Source organism: Leucoraja erinacea, chromosome 23, assembly GCF_028641065.1.
Source record: "Leucoraja erinacea ecotype New England chromosome 23, Leri_hhj_1, whole genome shotgun sequence".
In the NCBI taxonomy this organism is placed as follows: Eukaryota; Metazoa; Chordata; class Chondrichthyes; order Rajiformes; family Rajidae; genus Leucoraja; species Leucoraja erinaceus.
The window spans coordinates 35,400,449-35,426,554 of NC_073399.1; the positions used below are offsets into that span (position 1 = coordinate 35,400,449).

A 26,106-nucleotide genomic window follows, 5' to 3' on the forward strand; every position below is an offset into this window, starting at 1 on the left:
TAGAACTGACCAGTGTCCACTCCCCACTCCCCACTCCCCGCTGCTCTTCATCAGTCGCATCCACTTGGCTTGTCGTGGTGCCCTAATGTTTCTCCAACTTAAGCTGCGAATTTTAGATGTTTGGGAGTCAGATTTAATCTACCCCAGCCTTCATGGTGACTACCCACATGCTGCAGGTATGCTTGTTGTGAGGATGAATAATACTTAACGAGACCAATGTTTACAATCTGACCCTTGACTCCTCAATGTAACAATGGCCCAGAAGTCTGTTATTTTCCTGCTATGACCTGTGCCGACTGATTGCACCCGATTTCCTGATATCTAGGAAACTATCCGCTTCTGATTTGAATGGTCCATTGATGTTGCCACAAAGGTTCAGTCCTTCATTCTGCTTTGGAATTCTGTGGCATAGACAAGCCCCCAAACACTAATTTCTGTTTCAGCAATGTCTTCCCTCATTCTTCTAAATTCTAGGGAATACCCCAGGTGCTGAAATTGCCCACATGTGACAGAGCGAGCAGCCCCCAGGAAGACAAAGCTTCACTCTTCTGTTGTAAATATATTCAACCGCACACATCAGGAAAGAAAAGCTATCACAATGCTCCCGGTCTCACTAAGGCAGTTGAACAGGGCCCTGGTGAGACCACATCTGCAGTGTTGTGTGCAGTTTTTGTCTCCTAATTTGGTCTCCTAATTCTTGCTATTGAGGGAGTGCAGCGTAGGTTCACCAGGTTAATTCCCGGGATGGCGGGACTGTGTTATGATGAAAGAATAGAGCGACTGGGCTTGTATTCACTGGAATGTAGAAGGATGAGAGGCAATCTTATAGAAACATATAAAACTATTATTGGATTGGACATGCTAGATGTAGGCCATTTAGAACTGAGATAAGGAAAAACTTTTTTATACAGAGAGTTGTGAATTTGTGGAATTCTCTGCCGCAGAAGGCAGTGGAGGCCGATTCACTGGATGCATTCAAGAGAGTTAGATGGAGCTCTTAGAGCTAGCGGAATAAAGGGATATGGGGAGAAGGCAGGAACGGGGTACTGATTGTGGATGATCAGCCATGATCACGTCGAATGGCGGTGCTGGGTCGAATGGCCGAATGGCCTACTCCTGCACCTGTTGTCTATTGTCTATGTAAGGCCCAGTATAGTTGCACAAATACATCTAAACATCCTTTGTAGTGTCAGAGGTTGAGGGGAGAGCATATAGGTTTATCAAACTATAACCATTAGGTGATGATAAAACAATTGGCTGCAAGATCCGTCCAAATAGCGCTCAGTGCCAAGTGGATACCAGTATGCTGAAATCAAATGTTGATGGGTTAAAACAATAGGGGAAAGAATTGTGGGAATGTTAACTGTTGATGTTTTTCAGGTGTTGAGGAGTAAAGGGACGTATGAGAGTGTGGAAAACGTACAACAGGAGAATTTCTGGATTGGACCTAGCTCGGTGAGTGTGTGCTCAGAGGTCTGGCAGCTGCTGATCTGACACCACACACAGCAACAGCTTAATGCTCTCACTATTTGCAGGCAGCTCTTGTTCACCTTGGAGCAAAGTTTTCCCCTTGTATACGGAGGGACCCGTCAATCTCCAAACTGGCTGAGGGGATGAGAGATGGAGAGAGGGAGTCGGGCTGCTGCGTCCAGAATGACAACTCAGGCTGTGTACAGATGTTGAAACAGGATTGTTCGGTATGTTACACCTCACACCCCTTGCAAATGTCCCCCTGATCATTCTGACATTTCTCAGCAAACCTTCCCACTACCCAGACAAAAGGACTGAACATAGGAAACATTTGCTGACTTTACCTGGATCATTGCGTAGATGACACTTTCAACACTGCGTCTGATTTAATTTCTCATCATTTGGAGGGGACAAGGAAGTGTACAAGGGAGATGTGTAAGGATTGTGGCGGCCAATCTCAGGGTCTGGGGTCAATGTGGCGGATGGAAGAACCGACAAAGGGTTACAAAATAACTTTGATCAGAGAATGTCTGGCCATTTGTGACAAACAATAGGACTATATTGGCCAGTATGCACAGGCCTATACAACAGGCAATATGACATTAATGTAATGAGAGGCACCAGGAACCAGAAGATACCATGTGGGGCAACATGGGTCTCACTGCCAGGGACAGGGCTCGGGCAAGGAGGATACTAGCATTAAAGGGGAGCAGAGACAAGGGGGTAAGGGAGCTGAGGATAAAGCTGATAGGTTTAGATGTGGGAAGTTGGGAAATGGTGCAGTACATTGTTAACATGCTGTGTACAGCTGTCTTCTCTTTCTTCTCAGCATCTTAATATCGCTGATTGCTCTAGTCCTCCTGATCAAACTCTGATATTAGACAATAGACAATAGGTGCAGGAGGAGGCCATTCGACCCTTCGAGCCAGCACCGCCATTCAATGTGATCATGGCTGATCATCCACAATCAGTACCCTGTTCCTGCCTTCTCCCCATACCCCCTGACTCTGCCATTTTTAAGAGCCCTATCTAGCTCTCTCTTGAAAGTATCCAGAGAACCGGCCTCCACCGTGTTTCCCCACCTATGTTCTAAATGGCGTACCCCTTATTCTTAAACTGTGACCCATGGTTCTGAACTCCCTCCAACATCGGGAATATGTTTCCTGTCTCTAGCGTGTCCAAACCATTAATAATCTTATATGTTTCAATAAGATGCCCTCTCATCCTTCTAAATTCCAGAGTGTACAAGCCCAGCCGCTCCATTCTCTCAGCATGTGACAGTCCCGCCATCTCGGGAATTAACCTTGTAAACCTACGCTGCACTCAGGAATCAGTCTGGTGAACCTTCTCTGTACTCCCTCAATAGCAAGAATGTCCTTCCTCAAATTTGGAGACCAAAACTGCACACAATACTCCAGGTGTGGTCTCACTAGGGCCCTGTACAACTGCAGAAGGATGAGCAAGTGTAGCTCTGCCCCGCTAGTGGGGGGATTACCACTGTATCGTTGCCCAAACGTAAACTGTTCTTGCTGTTTGAACACAGGAAATACTCGCTACATTTATAAAGTGGCCAAACAACCAGGCTCCAAACATGGGATCCATCAATCAGACACGATCATCAGGTGCCGTCTGCCATCAGGATCCAAGGCAAGTGAACACATCAGTCGGGAGCCTCACATCGCCAGTGGTTCAGCACCTCCTTCCTCTGGTGCCCTACACTCTCCAACATCTAACTGCTTACATCTACATGACCATTTCATGAGCCATGTGCCTTGATCACATTCCTGCCTTGCCCTCAAACACTCACTGACTGAGCATCCACGGCCCCTGATTATAGAATTCCAAAGATTCACAAACCTTCAGTTAAACACATCTTACCTGTTCCAAAACACCTGACCCCTGATCGCAAGACTTGCTCATGCTGCAGACCAACAGAGGGGAAAGCTGTCAGGATCATCATGACAAAGCCAGTATGTGTCAGGCAGCGCATCACAAAATCTTCCTCAATATCTCTTCATAGAACCCCCTCCCTGAGGAGGGGTGCTTCCAGTCACTATGCTGCACCTAATTCTATTTTAGATGGGCGGTCATGGTGGCGCAGCAGTAGAGTTGCTGCCTTACAGTGAATGCAGCGCTGGAGACCCGGGTTCAACTACGGGTGCTGTCTGTACGGAGTTTGCACGTTCTCCCCGTGACCTGCATGGGTTTTCTCCGAGATCTTCGGTTTCCTCCCACACTCCAAAGATGTACAGGTTTGTAGGTTGATTGGCTTGGTAAATGTAAAACAAATGTCCCCAGTGGGTATAGGATAGTGTTAATGTGCAGGGGTCGCTGGTCGGCGTAGACCTGGTGTTTCCGTGCTGTATCTCTAAACTAAACTAAGCATCTTAGAGATTCCCCAGCTTCCTGTCCTGATGAGTTACTCCAGCATTTTGTGTCCATCTGAAATAGAATTAGGTGCAGTCTTTGGTATAAACCAGCATCTGCAGTTCCATACTACACATAATCTTATTTTAGGTTTGGGGAAAATATCTGCTCTGGGTGTGGTCTCATCAAAACCCTTTAGAATCTCAGCAAAACATCTGTCCCCTTGTTCTACAGTCTTGCACTAATACCCAGTGCCCCCTACAGCATTGTGGAGTTCTTCTCCAACACACTGCATCTTATCCCCTTGACATTAACTTGTCACACCTCCCCAACACACAGTGCTGGCCTGAAGGGCCGAATGGCCTACTCCTGCACCTATTGTCTATTCATCCTGCCACATCTTTAGACAACCAACCTACTCCTGGATTCACACCTCTGTCTTTAGCTTTGCTCACTGTTATAAAACAAAAGGTAGTTCAGTGCTGAAAGGCACAGCTGGGCCATGGGTTGAATGTAGTCTAAACTGACTGTGGTTTAAAAATTCATTTGGTTCACCACTGTCCATTATGGGGGAACCTGCTACTCTTTCACTTGCCGTCTCACATGCTGGGCCATGAGCTGGGCCTTAGGCTGTGTGACTAAACTGCACTGGGCCTTGTGCTGGGCCTTGTGCTGGGCCTTGTGCTGGGCCTTGTGCTGGGTTGTGTGCTGGGCCTTGCGCTGGGTTGTGCGCTGGGCCTTAGGCTGTGAGACTAAACTGCACTGGGCCTTGTGCTGGTCCTTGTGCTGGTCCTTGTGCTGGTCCTTGTGCTGGGGTCGTGTGCTGGGCCTTGTGCTGGGCCTTGTGCTGGGTCGTGTGCTGGGCCTTGTGCTGGGTCGTGTGCTGGGCCTTGCGCTGGGCCGTGTGCTGGGCCTTGTGCTGGGCCTTGTGCTGGGCCGTGCACTGGGCCTTGTGCTGGGTCGTGTGCTGGTCCTTGTGCTGGGCCTTGCGCTGGGCCTTGTGCTGGGCCGTGTGCTGGGCCGTGCGCTGGGCCGTGTGCTGGGCCGTGTGCTGGGCCGTGTGCTGGGCCTTGTGCTGGGTCGTGCACTGGGCCTTGTGCTGGGTCGTGCGCTGGGCCGTGCACTGGGCTGGGCCTTGTGCTGGGCCGTGCGCTGGGCCGTGCGCTGGGCCTTGTGCTGGGCCGTGCGCTGGGCCGTGTGCTGGGTCGTGCGCTGGGCCTTGTGCTGGGCCTTGCGCTGTGCCTTGTGCTGGGCCGTGTGCTGGGCCTTGCGCTGGGTCGTGTGCTGGGCCTTGCGCTGGGCCTTGTGCTGTGCCTTGTGCTGGGCCGTGAGCTGGGCCTTGTGCTGGGCCGTGCACTGGGCCTTGTGCTGGGCCTTGTGCTGGGTCGTGCACTGGGCCTTGTGCTGGGCCTTGTGCTGGGCCTTGCGCTGTGCCTTGTGCTGGGCCGTGTGCTGGGCCGTGCACTGGGCCGTGTGCTGGGCCGTGCACTGGGTCGTGCGCTGTGCCTTGTGCTGTGTGACTAAACTGTACTGTTCTGTAGGACTTGTGAAGAACCTGCCTCTGCTGCACCACACATCTGGGATGATGACATCACTCGATGGCCTGTGAGTATTTCACCAAAGCTTCATCACCTCAAGACACGAGGGCAAGACCCAATATTCACACGCACGCAGGAAACAAAGCAAGAGTCACAAAACATTGCCAGATACACCATAGAAAACAACCTATCGGGTTTGGCAACTGCTCTGCTCAAGACTGCAAGAAATCACAGAGAGGAGTGGGTATGCCCCAGTTTCCCCACAACCTACTTCATATACACTTCATGCTGCCTCAGGAAAGCAAGGATCTATCCCACCCCGGTCATTCCTTCTTCTCTCTGTCATCAGGCAGATACAGCTTCTACCCTACTGTGATCAGAGTATTGGAGGCGCAGCCCCGATCTCCCGACCTACCACACTGTGGACCTTGCACTATGCTCATCTCATCATCCAATTGGCAAGTTTGCCCTGGATCCCATGTGATCTAACCTTCCACATCAGCTGACGGTTGTACCTTGTCAAAGGCGTTGCTAAAGTCCATAAAAACATTGTCTACCACATTGTCCTCATCAGACTTCTTTGTCAAATCTTCAAAGAGTTTAATCAAATTGGTGAGGTATGATTTTCCACACAAAAGCCGTGCTGACTGTCACTATTCAGTCCTTGCCTTTCAAAATGTAGGTATATCCTGTCTCTCCGAATCCCCTACAGTAACTTACCCAGCACTGATGTTAGGCTCAGCGGTCTGTAGTTCCCTGACTCTCCCATGCAGCTGTGCTTAAATAGAGACACAACATTAGCCACCCTGTGGTCGATCAACTCCTCCCCCATACTTATTGATGATTCCAATATCTTTGCCAGGAGCCCATGGTTTTACCATAGCTTCCCACAATGTCCCAGGATACTGGTTCTACCTTAATGATATTTAAGACCTCCCGCAAATCCTGCCGCATGTTCTCCAAGACATCACCATTAATTTAGCAACTTCCCTAGAATCCGTGACTTTCTCCGTGGTAAATGCAGATGAGGTATTAATTTGACACTTTGTCCCAATGGATTTGTGTTTCAGTTTAAGGGCTAAATGCATGCTCATTTTACAGATCTGCACCTATCAGTCACAGAGTAACCTCACAGGACTGAAACACATGGACTGTACCATCAAAGGCAGGCCCTGCTGTGTTGGCACAAAGGGAAGGTGAGTTGTCAAGTCCAGTCAAGTTTATTTGTCACATACACATACGAGATGTGCAGTGAAATGAAAAGTGGCAATGCTCGCGGATTTTGTGCAAACAAAAACAAACAAACAAACAAACTACAAACAGGATGGAACAGAATCACATATTCTTTTACATATTACATATTGTGGGATGAAGCAAAAAGGGAAGAAAAAAAACAGCAATTTTAAAAAAAAGCAGTAGAGTGGCACAGTAAAGTTTAGTCCCTGGTGAGATAGGAGTTTACAGTCCGAATGGCCTCTGGGAAGAAATTCCTTCTCATCCTCTCCGTTCTCACAGCATGGCAACGGAGGCGTTTGCCTGACCGTAACAGCTGGAACAGTCCGTTGCTGGGGTGGAAGGGGTCTCCCATGATCTTGTTGGCTCTGGAGTTGCACCTTCTGATGTATAGTTCCTGCGGGGGGGTTAGTGAAGTTCCCATAGTGCGTTCGGCCAAACGCACTACTCTCTGCAGAGCCTTCTTGTCCTGGGCAGAGCAGTGTCTTTCTCTGCGCTACACTGCTGAAAGATGCTTCCATGGGTTTCTTACCGAGTCCAGTGGCCCCCAAGTTCAATCTTTGGTGAGTAAGGAACTCCCGTGAGGTAATGTTAGGGGGACACTGGCCAAATGTGGGTGGGTGGGACGGGCACAGATGGGGCATCTTGGTTGGCATTGGAGAAGTTGGGCTGAAGGCTCTGTTTCTGTGCTGACTCTATGACTAATTAAATAAATATAATGTAGGCAGGCTTGATAGCCTGGTGTGCTGCTGTGTCTGAAAGTATAGAGTTCTTTCCATGTACATCAAGGTCCCACAAAACTCCCTAGGACACAATTGTTACCATGTATATAGAAACATAGAAATATAGAAAATAGGTGCAGGAGGAGACCATTCGGCCCTTCGAGCCAGCACCGCTATTCATTGTGATCATGGCTGATCGTCCCCAATCAATAACCCGTGCCTGCCTTCTCCCCATATCCCTTGACTCCACTAGCTCCTAGAGTTCTATCTGACTCTCTCTTGAATCCATCCAGTGATTTGGCCTCCACTGCCCTCTGTGGCAGGGAATTCCATAAATTCACAACTCTCAGGGTGAAAAAGTTTTTTCTCACCTGAGTCTTAAATGACCTCCCCTTTATTCTAAGATTGTGGCCCCTGGTTCTGGACTCGCCCAACATTGGGAACATTTTTCCTGCATCTAGCTTGCCCAGTCCTTTTATAATTTTATATGTTTCTATAAGATCCCCCTCATCCCTCTAAACTCCAGTGAATACAAGCCTAGTCTTTTCAATCTCCCCTCATATGACAGTCCCGCCATCCCAGGGATCAATCTCGTGAACCTACGCTGCACTGCCTCAATCACAAGGATGTCCTTCCTCAAATTAGGAGACCAAAACTGTACACAATACTCCAGATGTGGTCTCACCAGAGCCCTGTACAACTGCAGAAGAACCTCTTTACTCCTATACTGAAATCCTCTTGTTATGAAGGCCAACATTCTTGAAGGCCATGACAGCAGCCCATTAAAAAAAAACCCAGATATCTATGATTCCCAAAATGGCGCGCCACAAATTACCCATGAGCCCATGACTGTACTACAGCTTATTCGTCAAGTGGTTTATCTTGTTCCTCTATAATCTTTGGTCACCAGTCTCCCGTGCGGGACCTTATCAAAGGCTTTCTGAAAGTCTAGATACACTACATCCACTGGCACCCTTTCATCCATTTTACTTGTCACATCCTCAAAAAATTCCAGAAGATTAGTCAAGCATGATTTCCCTTTCATAAATCCGTGTTGACAGACTAATCCGTTTACTGCTATCCAAATGCCCCATTATTACCTCTTTAATAATTGACTCAAGCATCTTTCCCACCACCAGTCAGGCTAACTGGTCTGTAATTCCCTGTTCTCTCTCTCGCTCCTTTCTTGAAAAGTGGGATAACATTAGCTATCCTCCAATCCACAGGAACTGATCCTGAATCTATTGAACATTGGAAAATGATCAACAATGCGTCCACTATTTCTCGAGCCACCTCCCTGAGGACCCTGGGATGCAAACCATCAGGCCCAGGGGATTTATCATCCTTCAGTCCCATTAGCCTACCCAATACTATTTCTCGCCTAATGAAAATTTATTTCAGTTCCTCTACCCCCTTAGATCCTCTGTCCTCCAGTACATCTGGGAGATTGTTTGTGTCTTCCTTAGTGAAGACAGATCCTAAGTACCTGTTTAACTCTTCTGCCATTTCCTTGTTGCCCATAATAATTTCACCCGTGTCTGCCTTCAAGGGACCCACATTTGACTTTGCTATTCTTTTTCCCTTAAAAATATCTAAAGAAGCTTTTACTGTCCTTCTTTATATTCCTGGCCAGCTTCCCCTCGTACTTCATCTTTTCAGCCCGTATTGCCCGTTTTGTTTCCTTCTGTTGTCCTATGAAAGTTTCCCAATCCTCTGGCTTCCGGCTACTCTTTGCTGTGTTATACATTTTTTCTTTTAGTTTTAATCCATCCCTAATGTCTCTTGTCAGCCACGGTTGTCTCCTACTCCCCTTAGAATCTTTCTTCCTTTTTGGAATGAAATGATCTTGCGTCTCCCGGATTATGCCCAGAAATTCCTGCCATTGCTGTTCCACCGTCATTCCTGCTAGGATCCCTTTCCAGTCTACCTTGGCCAGCTCCTCCCTCATGCCTTCATAGTCCCTTTGTTCAACTGCATCATATTATGATCACTACTTCCAAGCGGTTCCTTTACCTCGAGATCTCTTATCATATCTGGTTCATTGGACAACACTAAATCCAGAATTGCCTTTTCTCTGGTCGGCTCCATTACCAGCTGCTCTAAGAATCCATCTCGGAGGCATTCTACAAACTCTCTTTCTTGGGGTCCTGAACCAACCTGATTTTCCCAGTCTACCTGCATATTGAAATCTCCCATCATCTTTGTTACATGCCAGTTTTAACTCCTGCTGCAACTTACACCCTACATCCCGGCTACTATTTGGGGGTCTGTATATAACACCAATTAGTGTCTTCTTGCCTTTACAATTACTCAACTCAATCCACAGTGACTCTACCTCACCAACAGAGCTACCCCCCTCCTCTGCCCACCTGCCTGTCCTTTCTATAGGATGTATAACCCTGAATATTAAGTTCCCAGGCCTGATCCTCCTGCAGCCACAATGTCCCCACAATGTCATATCTACCAACCTCTAACTGAGCCTCAAGCTCATCTACTTTACTTCTTGTACTTTGCGCATTCATATACAATACTTTTAATTCCTTACGCATCTCACCTTTCACATCGATCCCTGTTACACTTGGCCATACTCTCCTATCCCTTTGTGAGCTTCCTTTCCCATTAATTCTGGGGTCATTAACAATCCCTTTACTCTCTTTCCCTATAACTCCATCCTCAACTATCCCATTTGACACCCCACCCCCCTTATTCAGTTTAAAACCACCCGTGTAGCAGTGGCAAACCTGCCTGCCAGAATGCTGGTCCCACACCTGTACAACTTTTGTACAGTTCCCCCTTACTCCAATGCAGATCCCAGTGACCTAAGAATCTAAATCCCTGCCCCGTGCACCAGTTCCTCAGCCACACGTTCAGGTCCCGTATCTCCCTGTTCCTGCTCTCGCCAGCACGAGGAACTGGAAGCAAACCGGAGATAACAACCCTGGAGGTCCTGCTTTTCAACATTTTCCGAGCTCTCTAAAGTCACGCTACAGAATATTCATCCCCTTCTTTCCGACATCGTTTGTGCCGACATGCACTACCACTTCCGGATGTTCACCTTCGCCCTTGAGGATTTTCTGCACTCTGTCCGTGACATCCTGGATCGTGGCACCAGGAAGGCAGCACACCATCCTCGAATCTCGTCTGTTGCCGCAGAAACCCCTGTCCGTACCTCTCACAATGGAGTCTCCAACTACAATGGCGTTGCCTGACGTTGGCCACTTTGGTTTTGGCTCAACAGCCTTTTTTGTTTCGCAAGCCAGTCCACCGCTTAGTGTGATATCATAGCCTCTTTGGTACTCTCCAAATGCATCACCTCACATTTACCAGGATTACACTCCATCTGATCAGGTCTCTGTCCAGAGTGTTGTGAACTAGATACTTGACTAAGATTGATGGAATGTGTGGGACTCCTGGGATCAAGAGTGTTTTATTGTCATATGTACCAGATACAATAGCACAATACAACATAAACACTCTGAACAATATGATAAATGAGAGAGAAAAAACACTTCAGTGTGTATATATACACATACTCACAAGTTTACACACATACACGCATGTATATATATATACACACATATTAAAAAAACAAACAATAGTAGCGCAATAATAATAATAATAATAATAATAATAATAATAATAATAATAATAATAATAATAATAATAATAGTCTAATGTAGCTCAGAGCTTATTTGAAGTTGTCGTTTTTAATAACCTGATGTCTGCAGGGAAGAAGTTATTCCTGAACCTGGACGTTACAGTTTTCAGGCTCCTGTACCTTCTTCCTGATGGCAGGAGTGAGATGAGTGTGTGGGTCTCTGCTGATGCTGGCTGCCTTTCTGAGGCCCATAGAGACCATCTATTGTTCTGTTTCTAACACTGGTGTTATGTCCTTTGTGTAGGTGTGAGATCACTACCAGGGAGTACTGCCAGTTTATGGATGGATATTTCCATGCAGAGGCTACCTTGTGTTCACAGGTAACATTAGAACCAGACAAAACCAAGCAGGCTATTTGGCCCTTCCTTCCACACACCCCAAGGTCTTGATACATTTACAAGCCACAAGTCAGGAGTATGAATCCCCATTCTTTCCCCTCTCCCCCATCTCTTCCACCTACATCTCTCCCCCTGCCTTTGCCTTTCATTCCTCTTCTCTGATTATCAGACACCCTTTTGCCACTGACTCCATCCATCTGCCAATCACCCTCTTGCCTGTACCCACCTATCATGGGCCTTAGTTCTGCCCACAACTCTCATTTCCAGCTTTCTCCTTATTCCTCCATTAAACTGTGGAGTCCCGTCTAGAAACATCGTTACTCCATTCCCTCAGTTGCCTGACCGACTGAGTTGCTCCAGCACTTTGTGCTTTGCTCAACATTCCAGCAGCTGCAGTTCTTTGTGTCTGGAATAAACTTCTCTTGCCTGAACGAGAGAATGAGAAGCGCAGGACACTGCCCAGAGGAAAGCAGCCACGAGCTTAGCCCCCATTAACCATCCCTCACCCCCTGCCTGGGCACAAGGTGGCCTTGTGTACCATCCACAAACACTAGCCTGGTCTACAGCCCACGATGAGAGCCGAATCCTCCAAACATCTGGCGATACATCGCTGGGTCTGACCCCTGGACGTCCCACCCCTGTGGTACAGTGCCAGCAGCTTCACCACTCCCTGCAGTACTCGTGCAGTACTCGCCACTCCGTGCAGTACTCACCAGTACTCACCACTCCGTGCAGTACTCACCACTCCGTGCAGTACTCGCCACTCCCCGCAGTACTCACCACTCCCTGCAGTACTCGCCACTCCGTGCAGTACTCACCACTCCGTGCAGTACTCGCCACTCCCCGCAGTACTCACCACTCCGTGCAGTACTCGCCACTCCGTGCAGTACTCGTCCGCAGTACTCGCCACTCCCTGCAGTACTCACCACTCCCTGCAGTACTCACCACTCCCTGCAGTACTCACCACTCCGTGCAGTACTCACCACTCCGTGCAGTACTCGCCACTCCGTGCAGTACTCGCCACTCCCTGCAGTACTCGCCACTCCCTGCAGTACTCACCACTCCGTGCAGTACTCACCACTCCAGTACTCACCACTCCCTGCAGTACTCGCCACTCCGTGCAGTACTCGCCACTCCGTGCAGTACTCGCCACTCCCTGCAGTACTCGCCACTCCCTGCAGTACTCCCCACTCCCTGCAGTACTCACCACTCCGTGCAGTACTCACCACATCGTGCAGTACTCACCACTCCCTGCAGTACTCGCCACTCCGTGCAGTACTCACCACTCCGTGCAGTACTCACCACTCCGTGCAGTACTCGCCACTCCGTGCAGTACTCACCACTCCGTGCAGCAGTACTCACCACTCCGTGCAGTACTCGCCACTCCGTGCAGTACTCACCACTCCCTGCAGTACTCGCCACTCCGTGCAGTACTCACCACTCCGTGCAGTACTCGCCACTCCGTGCAGTACTCACCACTCCGTGCAGTACTCACCACTCCGTGCAGTACTCACCACTCCGTGCAGTACTCACCACTCCGTGCAGTACTCACCACTCCGTGCAGTACTCACCACTCCCTGCAGTACTCGCCACTCCGTGCAGTACTCGCCACTCCCCGCAGTACTCACCACTCCGTGCAGTACTCGCCACTCCGTGCAGTACTCACCACTCCGTGCAGTACTCACCACTCCGTGCAGTACTCACCACTCCCCGCAGTACTCACCACTCCCCGCAGTACTCGCCACTCCCCGCAGTACTCGCCACTCCCCGCAGTACCCCCCCCACACCATCTCAAGGGCAATTAGGGATGACCAGTAAAGGCTGATTCTGCCACTGATGCCCAGATCAATGAGGTGATACATTGCTGGTTTTGTGAGCCACTGCTGACCGATGACCCTGTGACTGATGACCCTGTGACCCATGATCCTGTGACCGATGACCCTGTGACCGATGACCCTGTGACCCATGATCCTGTGACCGATGACCCTGTGACCCATGACCCTGTGACCCATGATCCTGTGTGACCGATGACTCTGTGTGACCCATGACCCTGTAACCCATGACCCTGTGACCCATGACCCTGTGTGACCGATGACTCTGTGTGACCCATGATCCTGTGACCGATGACTCTGTGACCCATGATCCTGTGACCGATGACCCTGTGACCGATGACCCTGTGACCCATGATCCTGTGACCGATGACTCTGTGTGACCCATGATCCTGTGACCGATGACTCTGTGTGACCGATGACTCTGTGTGACCCATGACCCTGTGACCCATGACCCCGTGACCGATGATCCTGTGACCCATGACCCTGTGACCCATGATCCTGTGTGACCGATGACTCTGTGTGACCCATGACCCTGTGTGACCGATGACTCTGTGTGACCCATGACCCTGTGACCCATGACCCTGTGACCGATGACTCTGTGTGACCCATGACCCTGTGTGCCGCAGGTTCACTGTCTGGATGATGTCTGTGGATTATTGCCATTCCACAACCCCGATGTTCCAGATCAGATCTACAGGCTTTGGCTCTCTCTTTTCCTTCATGCTGGGTAAGGCACTGAGTGGGCGAATAAATGCCAAGGGAGCGGTCATGTGGTGCCAGGACACATGTGCAGATATGGATCAAGTTGTGTGCGGTGTGATGCGGGGTGTGTGGTGTGGGCAGTGTGATGCGGGGTGTGTGGTGCGTGGTGTGGGCAGTGTGTGATGCGGGGTGTGTGGTGTGGGCAGTGTGATGCAGCGTGATGCGGGGTGTGTGGTGTGTGCAGTGTGATGCGGGGTGTGTGTGTGTGGGCAGTGTGTGATGCGGGGTGTGTGGTGTGTGTGCAGTGTGATGTGGGGTGTGTGGTGTGTGCAGTGTGATGCGGGGTGTGTGTGGTGTGGTGGGCAGTGTGGGGGTGTGTGCAGTGTGATGCGGGGTGTGTGGTGTGGGCAGTGTGATGCGGGGTGTGTGGGGTGGGTGTGGGCAGTGTGATGCGGGGTGTGTGGGGTGTGTGGTGTGTGGGCAGCGTGATGCGGGGTGTGGGTGTGTGGTGTGTGCAGTGTGATGCGGGGTGTGTGTGTGGGCAGCGTGATGCGGGGTGTGTGGTGTGTGGTGTGGTGTGTGTGTGTGTGTGGTGTGTGGGGGTGTGTGGTGGTGTGCAGTGTGATGCGGGGTGTGTGGGTGTGTGGCAGCGTGATGCGGGGTGTGTGTGGTGTGTGCAGTGTGATGCGGGGTGTGTGTGGTGTGGGCAGTGTGATGTGGGGTGTGTGGTGTGGGGTGTGGGCAGTGTGATGCGGGGTGTGTGGGTGTGGTGTGTGATGCGGGGTGTGTGTGTGTGGGCAGTGTGATGCGGGGTGTGTGATGCGGGGTGTGGGCAGTGTGATGCGGGGTGGGTGTGTGTGGTGTGGGCAGTGTGATGCGGGGTGTGTGGTGTGTGCAGTGTGATGCGGGGTGTGTGGTGTGGGCATGTGTGATGCGGGGTGTGTGGTGTGGGCATGTGTGATGCGGGGTGTGTGATGCGGGGTGTGCAGTGTGATGCGGGGTGTGGGTGTGGGTGTGGGCAGCGTGATGCGGGGTGTGGGTGTGGGTACGGGTGCAGGGCTCCAGGGTACATGCGTTGGCTAAGGGTGTGGCATTGTGAGTGTGGATGTGCGCTATTCTCTCATGATCTTAAGATCACCGCTCAGCCTCCTGCGCTCCAAGGAATCTAACCTGCCCAACCTCTCCCTATAGCTCAGGCCTTGGAATCCTGGCAACATCCTCATAAAACTTCTTTGCACCCTTACTGCTTAAAAACATTTTTCATCAAACAGGGTGACCAAAAATGAACACAATACTCCAAGTGGGACTCTCCCAACGTCTTGTTCAACTGCAACATAACATCCCAACTTCTTTACTCGATTCCCTGACCGATGAAGGCCAGCCTGCCGAAAGGCTTTCCTCCTGTACATTCAGGGACATGGTATTGAAGGTTTATGGGTTGGTGATTGGCATGTAGTCCAGGTTTACAGCAGGATCAACATTATATGGGAAAGATACCATGTCCCTGAATGTACAATGCATTTCGTTGTCTCTGTACTGTACACTGACAATGACAATTAAAATTGAATCTGAATCTGAGGGCAAACTATAGCTGATGGTATTTTAACCGTGATTTGTGAAGTTAAACACAGTGAGTGACGGCCCTGGAATATCGGAATGATCAACGGGTAGATGGCTGGCTGGGAATGTGCCACAGGTAGTCAGGGTGATGAGGATCTCATGATGTTCGTCCTCAACACCTATGGCACTGATTACACGAGTTTGGACATCATGTTGCTGAGATCACACACAGATTATCGTGTGTACATCACCTAACTATACACAGAATGTCATTCAGCTATAGAAGGTGCAGACAAAATGAACAAGGTTGTTGTCTGGATGGGAGAGCCTGCACAGACTGGAATTATTTTCACTGGACTGTGTAGACATTATAGAATCAGGAGGGGCATGGATACAATAATCACCGTGACTTGCCCTGGACATCTCTTTTAAACCTTCTCCCTCTCACCTTAAAGCTAAACAATGGTTGAATGGTTCATATTGTCACATGTCTAAGTACAGTGAAATTCCTTATTTACTTACAGTTGTAAAAATCTTACTATACATAGGCAGTCATAATTAAGTCCAAGACTGCATGAAGAGTAGATTAGACTGAGGCAGTGCACAAGAGAGGCCATGTTTACAGCGCCATCATCAAGTTCAAGTTCACATCTGTTGTCACATGCACCAATTGGTACAATGAAATTTGAGTTACCATACAGCTAAACGAATAAAAGAACATGATAGAGTTTATCATCAACATCCACCACAGCGGAATCAATATTTCTCACTGTGATGGAAGACAACAGAGTTCAGTCATCTTCCTCTTTGTTCACCCGTGGTCGGGGCCTTTGAACCTTCCGCAGTCGCCGTTACGGACGGCCCGATGTACTGGCCCTCTCGCCGAGATGATCGAAACTCCGACATCGGAATACACTCTGCGGCTTGGAGTTTCTGAATCGGCCGCTTATTACCAGAGACTGCGGCTTCCGAAGTCCACAGGCCGAGCTGGACGGAGCTCCAACACCAGCGATCCTCGGCAAAAGATCCCAGGCCTCCACGATGTTATAGTCAGTGTCACGCTCGCGGCTTGAAGCTCCGCAAACCACAGCACCACGGTGTTAAAGTCAGCAGGCCCAAAACTCCAGAGCTCCAACACTGGCGATCCCCAACAAGGGATTGTCCCGCTCCGCGATGGTAATTCATCACTGCGCCCATTGCTGAACCACTGGGCCGGCTCCGGTAGGAAAGGCCCCGCCAATCCAGTTTTTGTAGGCTGCGGGGGGGGGGGGGGGGGGGGGGGAGGGGTGATGGTTTCCCCCCCCGATTTCCCCCTGTTTCCCCTCCCTCCCCCCCTTTCCCCCCCCCGACACATCTCCATCCACGTGTGACTGAAAAACTATTTCCCCCCACGTTTGTTTTTTCCCCCCTATTTCCCCCCCTGTTTCCCCCCTGTTTCCCCCTATTTCCCCCCTATTTCCCCCTATTTCCCCCTATTTTCTTTTCCCCCCTATTCCCCCTGGTTTCCCCCCTATTTCCCCCCCCATTTTCCCCCCCCCCCCTATTTCCCCTATTTCCCCCTATTTCCCCCCCCTTTCCCCTATTTCCCCCTATTTCCCCTATCCCCCTATTTTTTCCCCCTATTTCCCCCTATTTCCCCCTATTTCCCCCCTATTTTCCCCCTATTTCCCCCCTATTTCCCCCCTATTCCCCCCCCCCCCCTTTCCCCCCTATTTCCCCCTATTTCCCCTGTTTCCCCCTATTTCCCCCCCCCCTATTTTCCCCCCCTATTTCCCCCTATTTTCCCCCTATTTCCCCATATTTCCCCCTGTTTCCAACCACATAAGACATACTAAGGAACATTGAAACATACATTTAGACACACTATAAATAACCCCTGCGGTGGCGCCACCCGGTGGAGGGATGTACCCTCTGATCTGTAACATTTTCACTCTGGGACACAGATTCTGATATAACCTAACCATCATTTACGATACTTCTATCAGAACATTACAGCACAGGAACAGCTACTTTGGCTCGCAATAATTAAACTAATTTTGCAGAGTAATAGGTTGTAGGTTATTTGGCCTCAGTAACATTGCTCCTGATGTGTGGGGGTGGATGAGTCAATGGAATAACATAGAACTAGTGTGAATGTGCGATCGATGGTGGCGTGCACTCAGTAGGCCAAAGGTCCTGTTTCTACGCTGTATCTCTAAACTAATCCTATTTCCCTGCACATGGTCCAAATCTCTCTATGACATGTTCATGTCTGAATGCCTCCAGTGAAGACAATGCAATTTTGTATTGGTATTGGTTTAATATTGTCAGATATACCAAGATACAGTGAAAAACTGCGTGCTATCCAGTCAAACCATAACATCCACAAGTACAGTTGAGCCACACACGTACAGTAGACAGTGCAAGGAGAAGATGATCAAAAACCTTACCACTCCAATCATTCTTTGTTTTCCCAGTGCCCAAGAGACACCTACACACCCACTCACACCCACTCACACTCAGGCACTTTCACACCACACACTCACACTCAGGCATCTTCACACCCACTCACACTCAGGCACTCCCACTCACACTCACACTCAGGCACTTTCACACCCACTCACACTCAGGCACTTTCACACCCACTCACACTCAGGCACTTTCACACCCACTCACACTCAGGCACTTTCACACCCACTCACACTCAGGCACCTTCACACACACTCACACTCACACTCAGGCACTTTCACACCCACTCACACTCAGGCGCTTTCACACCCACTCACACTCAGGCACCTTCACACCCACTCACACACCTCACACCCACTCATCGCTGATGTTCTCTCAGGCACTTTCTCACACTCAGGCACATTCTCACACTCAGCTCCCACACTCTCACACCTCTTCAGGCACTTGTTCAGGATTTCACACCCATTTTCTCATTCTCATTCAGGCACTTTCTCACCTTTCACATGCAGTCCCTCCACTCACTCTTCTTCGCTACTTTCTCTCACATTCTCACTTTGCTGTTGGATATATTTTCTCTTCTCATTCTCTCACCTTTCCATGCAGTCCCTCCCTCTCTCTCATGCTCTCTCATTATTTTAAGCGTCCACACTGTGTGGCCCGCTCTGACGACCATTATCATTACTCTGCAGGATTATCCATTGTCTGCTCTCTGTGCTTTTCCATGTGACCATTCTCCGGGACCTGGAGATGTTAGCTGGCTGGCTGCGCATTGCAATAATCTACCTCCTGAGTGGAATTCTTGGCAACTTGGGCAGTGCGATCTTCCTGCCGTACAGAGCAGAGGTATGGGGGTTGTTGGGGCTTCTGGTTGGAGGGGGGATGGGGATGAAAGAATAAATAGTTGGGGGGTGAGTGTGGGTGGGTAGGGAGGAAGGTGGAGGTAGGCTGTTGGAGAGGCTGGGCAGGGAGAAAGTGAGTGTGAGAAGGGGTATGAGTTGCAGAGAGGGAGGAGGGAACAATGTGAGCAGAGTGTGGAACCAGCTGCAAGGTGACGCCCTGTGTCCACACCAGCTTTACCAACAGGACAATGTCTAGACTAAACGCATGCACTGTGAAGAATGACACAAAGAGAAAGATTCAACTCTTTAGGGATGCATCACTCTAAAGAGCCGTCACCTATCCATTCTGTCCACAGATTCTCCCGCACCCACTGAGTTCCTCCAGCACTTCATGTTTACTGTATTCTGACGTTCTTTTTACATAGAAAATAGGTGCAGGAGGAGGCCATTCGGCCCTTCGAGCCAGCACCGCCATTCATTGTGATCATGGCTGATCATCCACAATCAGTAACCTGTGCCTTCCTTCTCCCCATATCCCTTGATTCCACTAGCCACTAGAGCTCTATCTAACTCTCTCTTAAATCCATCCAGTGACTTGGCCTCCATATAACCATATAACAATTACAGCACGGAAACAGGCCATCTCGGCCCTACAAGTCCGTGCCGAACATTTATTTTCCCCTAGCCCCATCTACCTGCACTCAGACCATAACCCTCCATTCCTTTCCCATCCATATACCTATCCAATTTATTTTTAAATGATAAAATCGAACCTGCCTCCACCACTTCCTCTGGAAGCTCATTCCACACAGCTACCACTCTCTGAGTAAAGAAGTTCCCCCTCATGTTACCCCTAAACTTCTGTCCCTTAATTCTCAAGTCATGTCCTCTATTGAATCTTCCCTACTCTCAATGGGAAAAGCTTATCCACGTCAACTCTGTCTATCCCTCTCATCATTTTAAAGACCTCTATCAAGTCCCCCCTTAACCTTCTGCGCTCCAAAGAATAAAGACCTAGCTTATTCAACCTTTTTCTGTAACTAAGTTGTTGAAACCCAGGCAACATTCTAGTAAATCTCCTCTGTACTCTCTCTATTTTGTTGACATCCTTCCTATTATGGGCGACCAAAATTGTACACCATACTCCAGATTTGGTCTCACCAATGCCTTGTACAATTTTAACATTACATCCCAACTTCTATACTCAATGCTCTGATTTATAAAGGCTAGCACACCAAAAGCATTCTTTACCACCCTATTTACATGAGATTCCACCTTCAGGGAACTATGCACAGTTATTCCTAGATCCCTCTGTTCAACTGCATTCTTCAATTCACTACCATTTACCATGTACATCCTATTTTGATCTGCCAAGATGTAGCACCTCACACTTATCAGCATTAACCTCCATCTGCCATCTTTCAGCCCATTCTTCCAAATGGCCTAAATCTCTCTGTAGACTTTGGAAATCTACTTCATTATCCACAACACCACATATCCACAACATCATCGGCATACTTACTAATCCAATTTACCACACCATCATCCAGATCATTGATGTACATGACAAACAACAGTGGACCCAACACTGCCCTCTGTGGCAGGGAATTCCACAAAATTCACAACTCTCTGGTGAAAAAGTTTTTTCTCATCTCAGTTTTAAATGGCCTCCCCTTTATTTAGACTGTGGCCCCTGGTTCTGGACTCACCCAACATTGCGAACATTTTTCCTGCATCTAGCTTGTCCAGTCCTTTTATAATTTTATACGTTTCTATAAGATCCCCTCTCATCCTTCTAAATTCCAATGAATACAAGCCCAGTCTTTCCAATCTTTTGTCATATGACAGTCCCGCCATCCCGGGGATTAACATGTAAAACATCTTAGGAACTTTTGAAACAAAACTTCACAAAGTGATGTTGGGAACTGTAGGTTCTGTAGAACCGAGAGACAGAGGAATTCCAGAGTTTGAGGGCCATGCAGGAGAAACTCTTGCTGTCGGATGTGGTGAGTATGAGCCCAGCAATGACCAGAAGACATAAGAGCAGAATTAGGCCATTCAGCCCATCGATCAGCTCCACTCAATCATGGCTGATCTTTTGTTCTCTCTCAACATCATCCTACTGCTTTCTTCCTGTAAGTTTTAATGTCCTACCTAATCAAGAACCTATCAATCTCCGCCTTAACAATACCCAATGTCAGTATCCACGGTCGTTTGTGGAGTTCCACAGAGTTTGCGAATTCCACAGAGTCACCACCCACTGGCAAGTTAAATTCCTCCTCATCTCCATTTTAATGGTGTGTGCTTTTATACTGAGGCCTTGCTTCTGGTTCTAGACTTCCATTAATGGAAAAATCCTTTCCACATCCATCCTATCCTGGCCTGTCATTATCTGGTCGGTTTCAATGAAATATCGCCTCATCCTTCTAAACAAGTACAGGCCTAAAGCAGTCAAATGCTCATCAAACCCAATCATTATACCCGTAAAACCTCTACTGGACCCTCTCCAAAGCCAACACACTCTTCAGACATGGAGCCCAAAAATGCTCACAATATTGCAAATGTAGCCAGAGAAATACCTGATGAAGCCTCAGCATTACATCCTGGCTTTTATATTCTAGTCTTCTTGAAATTAATGTCCGTATTGCATTTGCCTTCCTTACCGCGGACTCAACCTACAAATTAACCTTTTGGAAATCCTGTACCAGCACTCCCAAGTTCCGATTTCTGAATCCTCTCCCCATTTAGAAAGTAGTCTATGCCTTTATTCCTCCTACCAAAGTGCTTGACCATAGACTCTGCTATGCTGTATACCACTTGTCACTTCTTTTCCCACTCTCCCAACATCCAAGTCCTTCTGCAGCTTCCTTGTTTCTTCAGCGCTACCTGTTCTCCACCTATCTTCACACTTGGCCACAAAGTCATCAATTCTCTCATCCAGATCATGAACATATAATGTGAAAAGTCCCCTGCTGAACGCCACTAGCCACTGACAGCCAAACATTAAAGACCCCTTCTGCTACAGCCATTCTTCTATCCATGCAAGTTCCTTTAGGTCAAGATGCAGGAGGCACTAACATGGTCTATCCTCTCTCCTCAATATTAGGCTGGACCTGCTGGCTCCCAGTTTGGTGTGTTGGCCTGTCTCTTTGTAGAATTGCTTCAGAGTTGGCCGATTCTGGAGAAACCATGGAAAGCGTTGATGAAGCTGCTCAGTCTCCTTCTGGTTCTCTTCGCAGTTGGCCTGTTGCCTTGGATTGACAACATTGCTCATATGTTTGGATTCCTCAGTGGTTTTCTGCTCTCATTTGCCTTCCTACCATACATTACCTTTGGCCAGGGTGACAAATACAGGAAACGACTATTAATCATTGTCTCCCTCCTGGTGTTCACTGGCCTCTCTGCATCTCTAGTCATCTGGTTTTATAACTATCCCATTAACTGCCATTGGTGTGAATATCTCACCTGTATCCCATTCACCAGCACGTTTTGTGAGGGGTATGAGCTGGATCAAGTTGTGCACTGAGTTAGGACTGCTGTTGCCTGGAGACCATGAGCCAGAATTATTCAGCAGATCAACCCTGGAACTTGGTGCCAAACTGGCCACTGGCCAGCACAAACGCAGCATAGTTGTACCTGCTGAATGCATGTGAATATGGTTCCACTCTGCAGCTCCACCGAGATCCAGCCAATGTTCACAGAAGATCCATACAACTTTTTGCACTCATTCACCCTTAGAAAACTGGGGAAAGAAATGAAAGTAATTTTACAAGGAACCGGTGTTCCCACTGCAGGAGATGCTCGCTGGGGAAGACCCCTGCCTCATCTGCATATTCACGCTTCAGATAGACTCATATTACAGGTTGACGTTTATTACTGTGACAGTTTCAAGCATTGTTGTGGATGCTATCCGAATATAATCAGATACATCAGCCATAGATACAATCGTCAAACTCAAATACAATAGATGGAGCAATGGAGAAGATACAGGGTGCAGAATATAGTTCTCAGCATTGGAGCGCAATGGTCAGTTCCATTGACCCTCAATGGGGTGGAGGTAAGTGGGACAGAGCACATCCGCTGAGTGAGGATGGGAGAAGGTTCAGCATGGGGATTGCACACTGAGCAGTCACGAGATGGCCTTCAGAGCAAGAATGTGTGTATTGAGCTAACTAGAGGGTGGTTGGAGTTGGATTGAATGAGAATTCAAAGAATGGACTGGGATTTAGGGGTGACATATGAATGTGTGCAGAGGAAGCTAGCTAGTACGGGCTAGTACAGGCTTGCCCTGAAGAACACTGTGGGTACACATGTGTTTGGACATGTTTTGCACTGTAGTGCATGTGTGTGTTGGGAGGAGGGGCAATATATAAATGTGTTTATGTGGGTATTTACATGCCTGACTATAAAGAGCACCGAGCCACCAGGCCAAACCTGAGATCACTAGCGACACCGTGTGGTCAAGACTGGTCTGTCATGGGCCTGTCCCACTTAGACAACTGCCGGCGACTGTTATATTCTTGTCAGATCGCTGAAAAACCGGCGACTGTACCCCATCCTATGACTTTGTGGAATTCTCTGCCACAGAGGGCAGTGGAGGTCAAGTCACTGGATGGATTTAAGAGAGAGTTAGATAGAGCTCTACGGGCTAGTGGAGTCGAGGGATATGGGGAGAAGGCAGGCACGGGTTATTGATTGGGGACGATCAGTCATGATCACAATGAATGGCGGTGCTGGCTCAAAGGGCCGAATGGCCTCCTCCTGCACCTATTTTCTATGTTTCTATGTTTTTATGACTATGTCTAAGACAAGCTACGACAACCTATGACCTAGTCGAAGTCACGCTACGGCAAGCTCCTGACAACCAGCGACCTAATAGTGGTGACTTAAGGACGTCCTCCTCCGACACATCTACGACACATCTACGACAAATCTACGACAATCGAAGTCAAGCTACGGCTCTGCAGATGTCACAATGACCACCAAAGCAATGACATCATCCTATTTTACATCCTCCCAATAGGGTTTAATTTTAAATGCAATGTACTGTTTGCGTTTGTTTTATTCATCACAATATATAAAAAGAAAATGCTTTTAAATGCAGGGCTTTGCTTGTGTTTGTGTTTGTTTTATTGATCTAAATATATCAAATATATGGAATATAAGTGATGCCATGATTAGGAGACCAAAACTGTACGCAATACTCCAGGTGTGGTCTCACCAAGACCCTGTACAACTGCAGTAGAAAATCCGTGCTCCTATACTCAAATCCTTTTGCTATGAATGCTAACATACCATTTGCTTTCTTCACTGTCTGCTGCACCTGCATGCCTACTTTCAATGACTGGTGTACCATAACACCCAGGTCTCGTTGCATCTCCCCTTTTCCTAATCGGCCACCATTCAGATAATAGTCTACTTTCCTGTTTTTGCCACCAAAGTGGATAACTTCACATTTATCCACATTATACTGCATCTGCCATGCATTTGCCCACTCACCCAGCCTATCCAAGTCACTTTGCAGCCTCCTAGCATCCTCCTCACAGCAAACACTGCCCCCCAGCTTCGTGCCATCCGCAAACTTGGAGATGTTGCATTCAATTCTCTCATCCAAATCATTAATATATATTGTGAATAGCTGGGGTCTCAGAACTGAGCCTTGCGGTACCCCACTAGTCACTGCCTGCCATTCTGAAAAGGACCCGTTTACTCCTACTCTTTGCTTCCTGTTTGCCAGCCAGTTCTCTATCCACATCAATACTGAACCCCCAATAACGTGTGCTTTAGGTTTGTATACTAATCTCTTATGTGGGACCTTGCCGAAAGCCTTCTGAAAGTCCAGATACACTGGTTCTCCCTTATCCACTCTACTAGTTACATCCTCGAGAAATTCTATAAGATTCGTCAGACATGATTTACCTTTCATAAATCCATGCTGACTTTGTCCAATGATTTCACCACTTTCCAAATGTGCTGCTATCCCATCTTTAATAACTAGCAGTTTCCCCACTACCGATGTTAGACTAACTGGTCTGTAATTCCCCGTTTTCTTTCTCCCTCCCTTTTTAAAAAGTGGGGTTACATTAGCTACCCACCAATCCTCAGGAACTACTCCAGAATCTAAAGGGTTATGAAAAATTATCACTAATGCATCCACTATTTCTGGGGTTACTTCCTTAAGTACTCTGGGATGCAGCCTATCTGGCCCTGGGGATTTATCGGCCTTTAATCGATTCAATTTACCTAACACCACTTCCCGGCTAACCTGGATTTCACTCAGTTCCTCCATCTCATTTGACCCCCGGTCCCCTGCTATTTCCGGCAGATTATTTATGTCTTCCTCAGTGAAGACGGAACCAAAGTAGTTATTCACCTGTTTCTGACTGCAAGGGACCTATATTTGTTTTAACTAATCTCTTTCTCTTCACATATCTATAAAAACATTTGCGGTCAGTTTTTATGTTCCCTGCCATTTTCCTTTAATAATCTATTTTCCCTTTCCTAATTAAGCCCTTTGTCCTCCTCTGCTGGACTGAATTTCTCCCAGTCCTCTGGTAGGCTGCTTTTTCTGACTAATTTGTACGCTTCATCTTTTGTTTTGATACTATCCCTGATTTCCCTTGTTATCCATGGATGCATTTCCTTCCCTGATTTATTCTTTTGCCAAACTGGGATAAACAATTGTTGTAGTTCATCCATGCAGTCTTTAAATGCCTTCCAATGCCTATCCACCGTCAACCCTTTAAGAATCAATTGCCAGTCTATCTTGGCCAATTCACGTCTCATACCGTCAAAGTTACCTTTCTTTAAGTTCAGAACCCTTGTTTCTGAATTAACAATGTCACTCTCCATCCTAATGAAGAACTCAACCATATTATGGTCACTCTTGCCCAAGGGGCCACGCACACCAAGACTGCTAACTAACCCTTCCTCATTACTCAATACCCAGTCTAGAATAGCCTGCGCTCTCGTTGGTTCCTCTACATGTTGATTTAGATAACTATCCCGCATACATTCCAAGAAATCCTCTTCCTCAGCACCCCTGCCAATTTGATTCACCCAATCTATATGTAGATTGAAGTCACCCATTATAACTGTTTTACCTTTGTTGCACGCATTTCTAATTTCCTATTTGATGCCATCCCCAACTCCACTACTACTGTTAGGTGGCCTGTACACAACACCCACTAGCGTTTTCTGCCCCTTAGTGTTTCGCAGCTCTACCCATATCGATTCCACATCCTCCAAGCTAATGTCCTTCCTTTCCATTGCGTTAATCTCCTCTCTAACCAGCAACGCTACCCCACCTCCTTTCCTTTTCTGTCTATCCTTCCTGAATATTGAATATCCCTGGATGTTCAGCTCCCAGCCTTGGTCACCCTGGAGCCATGTCCCTACC

At 48.2% G+C, this 26,106-nt stretch overlaps 1 protein-coding gene across 1 annotated transcript in view; it reads left to right on the plus strand.

Moving 5' to 3' along the window:
* LOC129708498 (inactive rhomboid protein 2-like) overlaps positions 1–23,597 on the plus strand; it is a 28,278-nt gene extending 4,681 nt beyond the window's left edge. Inside the window, exons 3-11 of the mRNA XM_055654323.1 lie at positions 1,381–1,455; positions 1,536–1,697; positions 3,014–3,117; positions 5,379–5,442; positions 6,477–6,571; positions 11,233–11,308; positions 13,785–13,885; positions 18,558–18,711; positions 21,814–23,597. Of these exons, the coding sequence (XP_055510298.1) occupies positions 1,381–1,455; positions 1,536–1,697; positions 3,014–3,117; positions 5,379–5,442; positions 6,477–6,571; positions 11,233–11,308; positions 13,785–13,885; positions 18,558–18,711; positions 21,814–22,233 (1,251 nt within the window). The 3' untranslated portion in view covers positions 22,234–23,597. The remainder of the gene's footprint in view (positions 1–1,380; positions 1,456–1,535; positions 1,698–3,013; positions 3,118–5,378; positions 5,443–6,476; positions 6,572–11,232; positions 11,309–13,784; positions 13,886–18,557; positions 18,712–21,813) is intronic.
* The last annotated feature ends 2,509 nt before the right edge of the window (positions 23,598–26,106 follow it).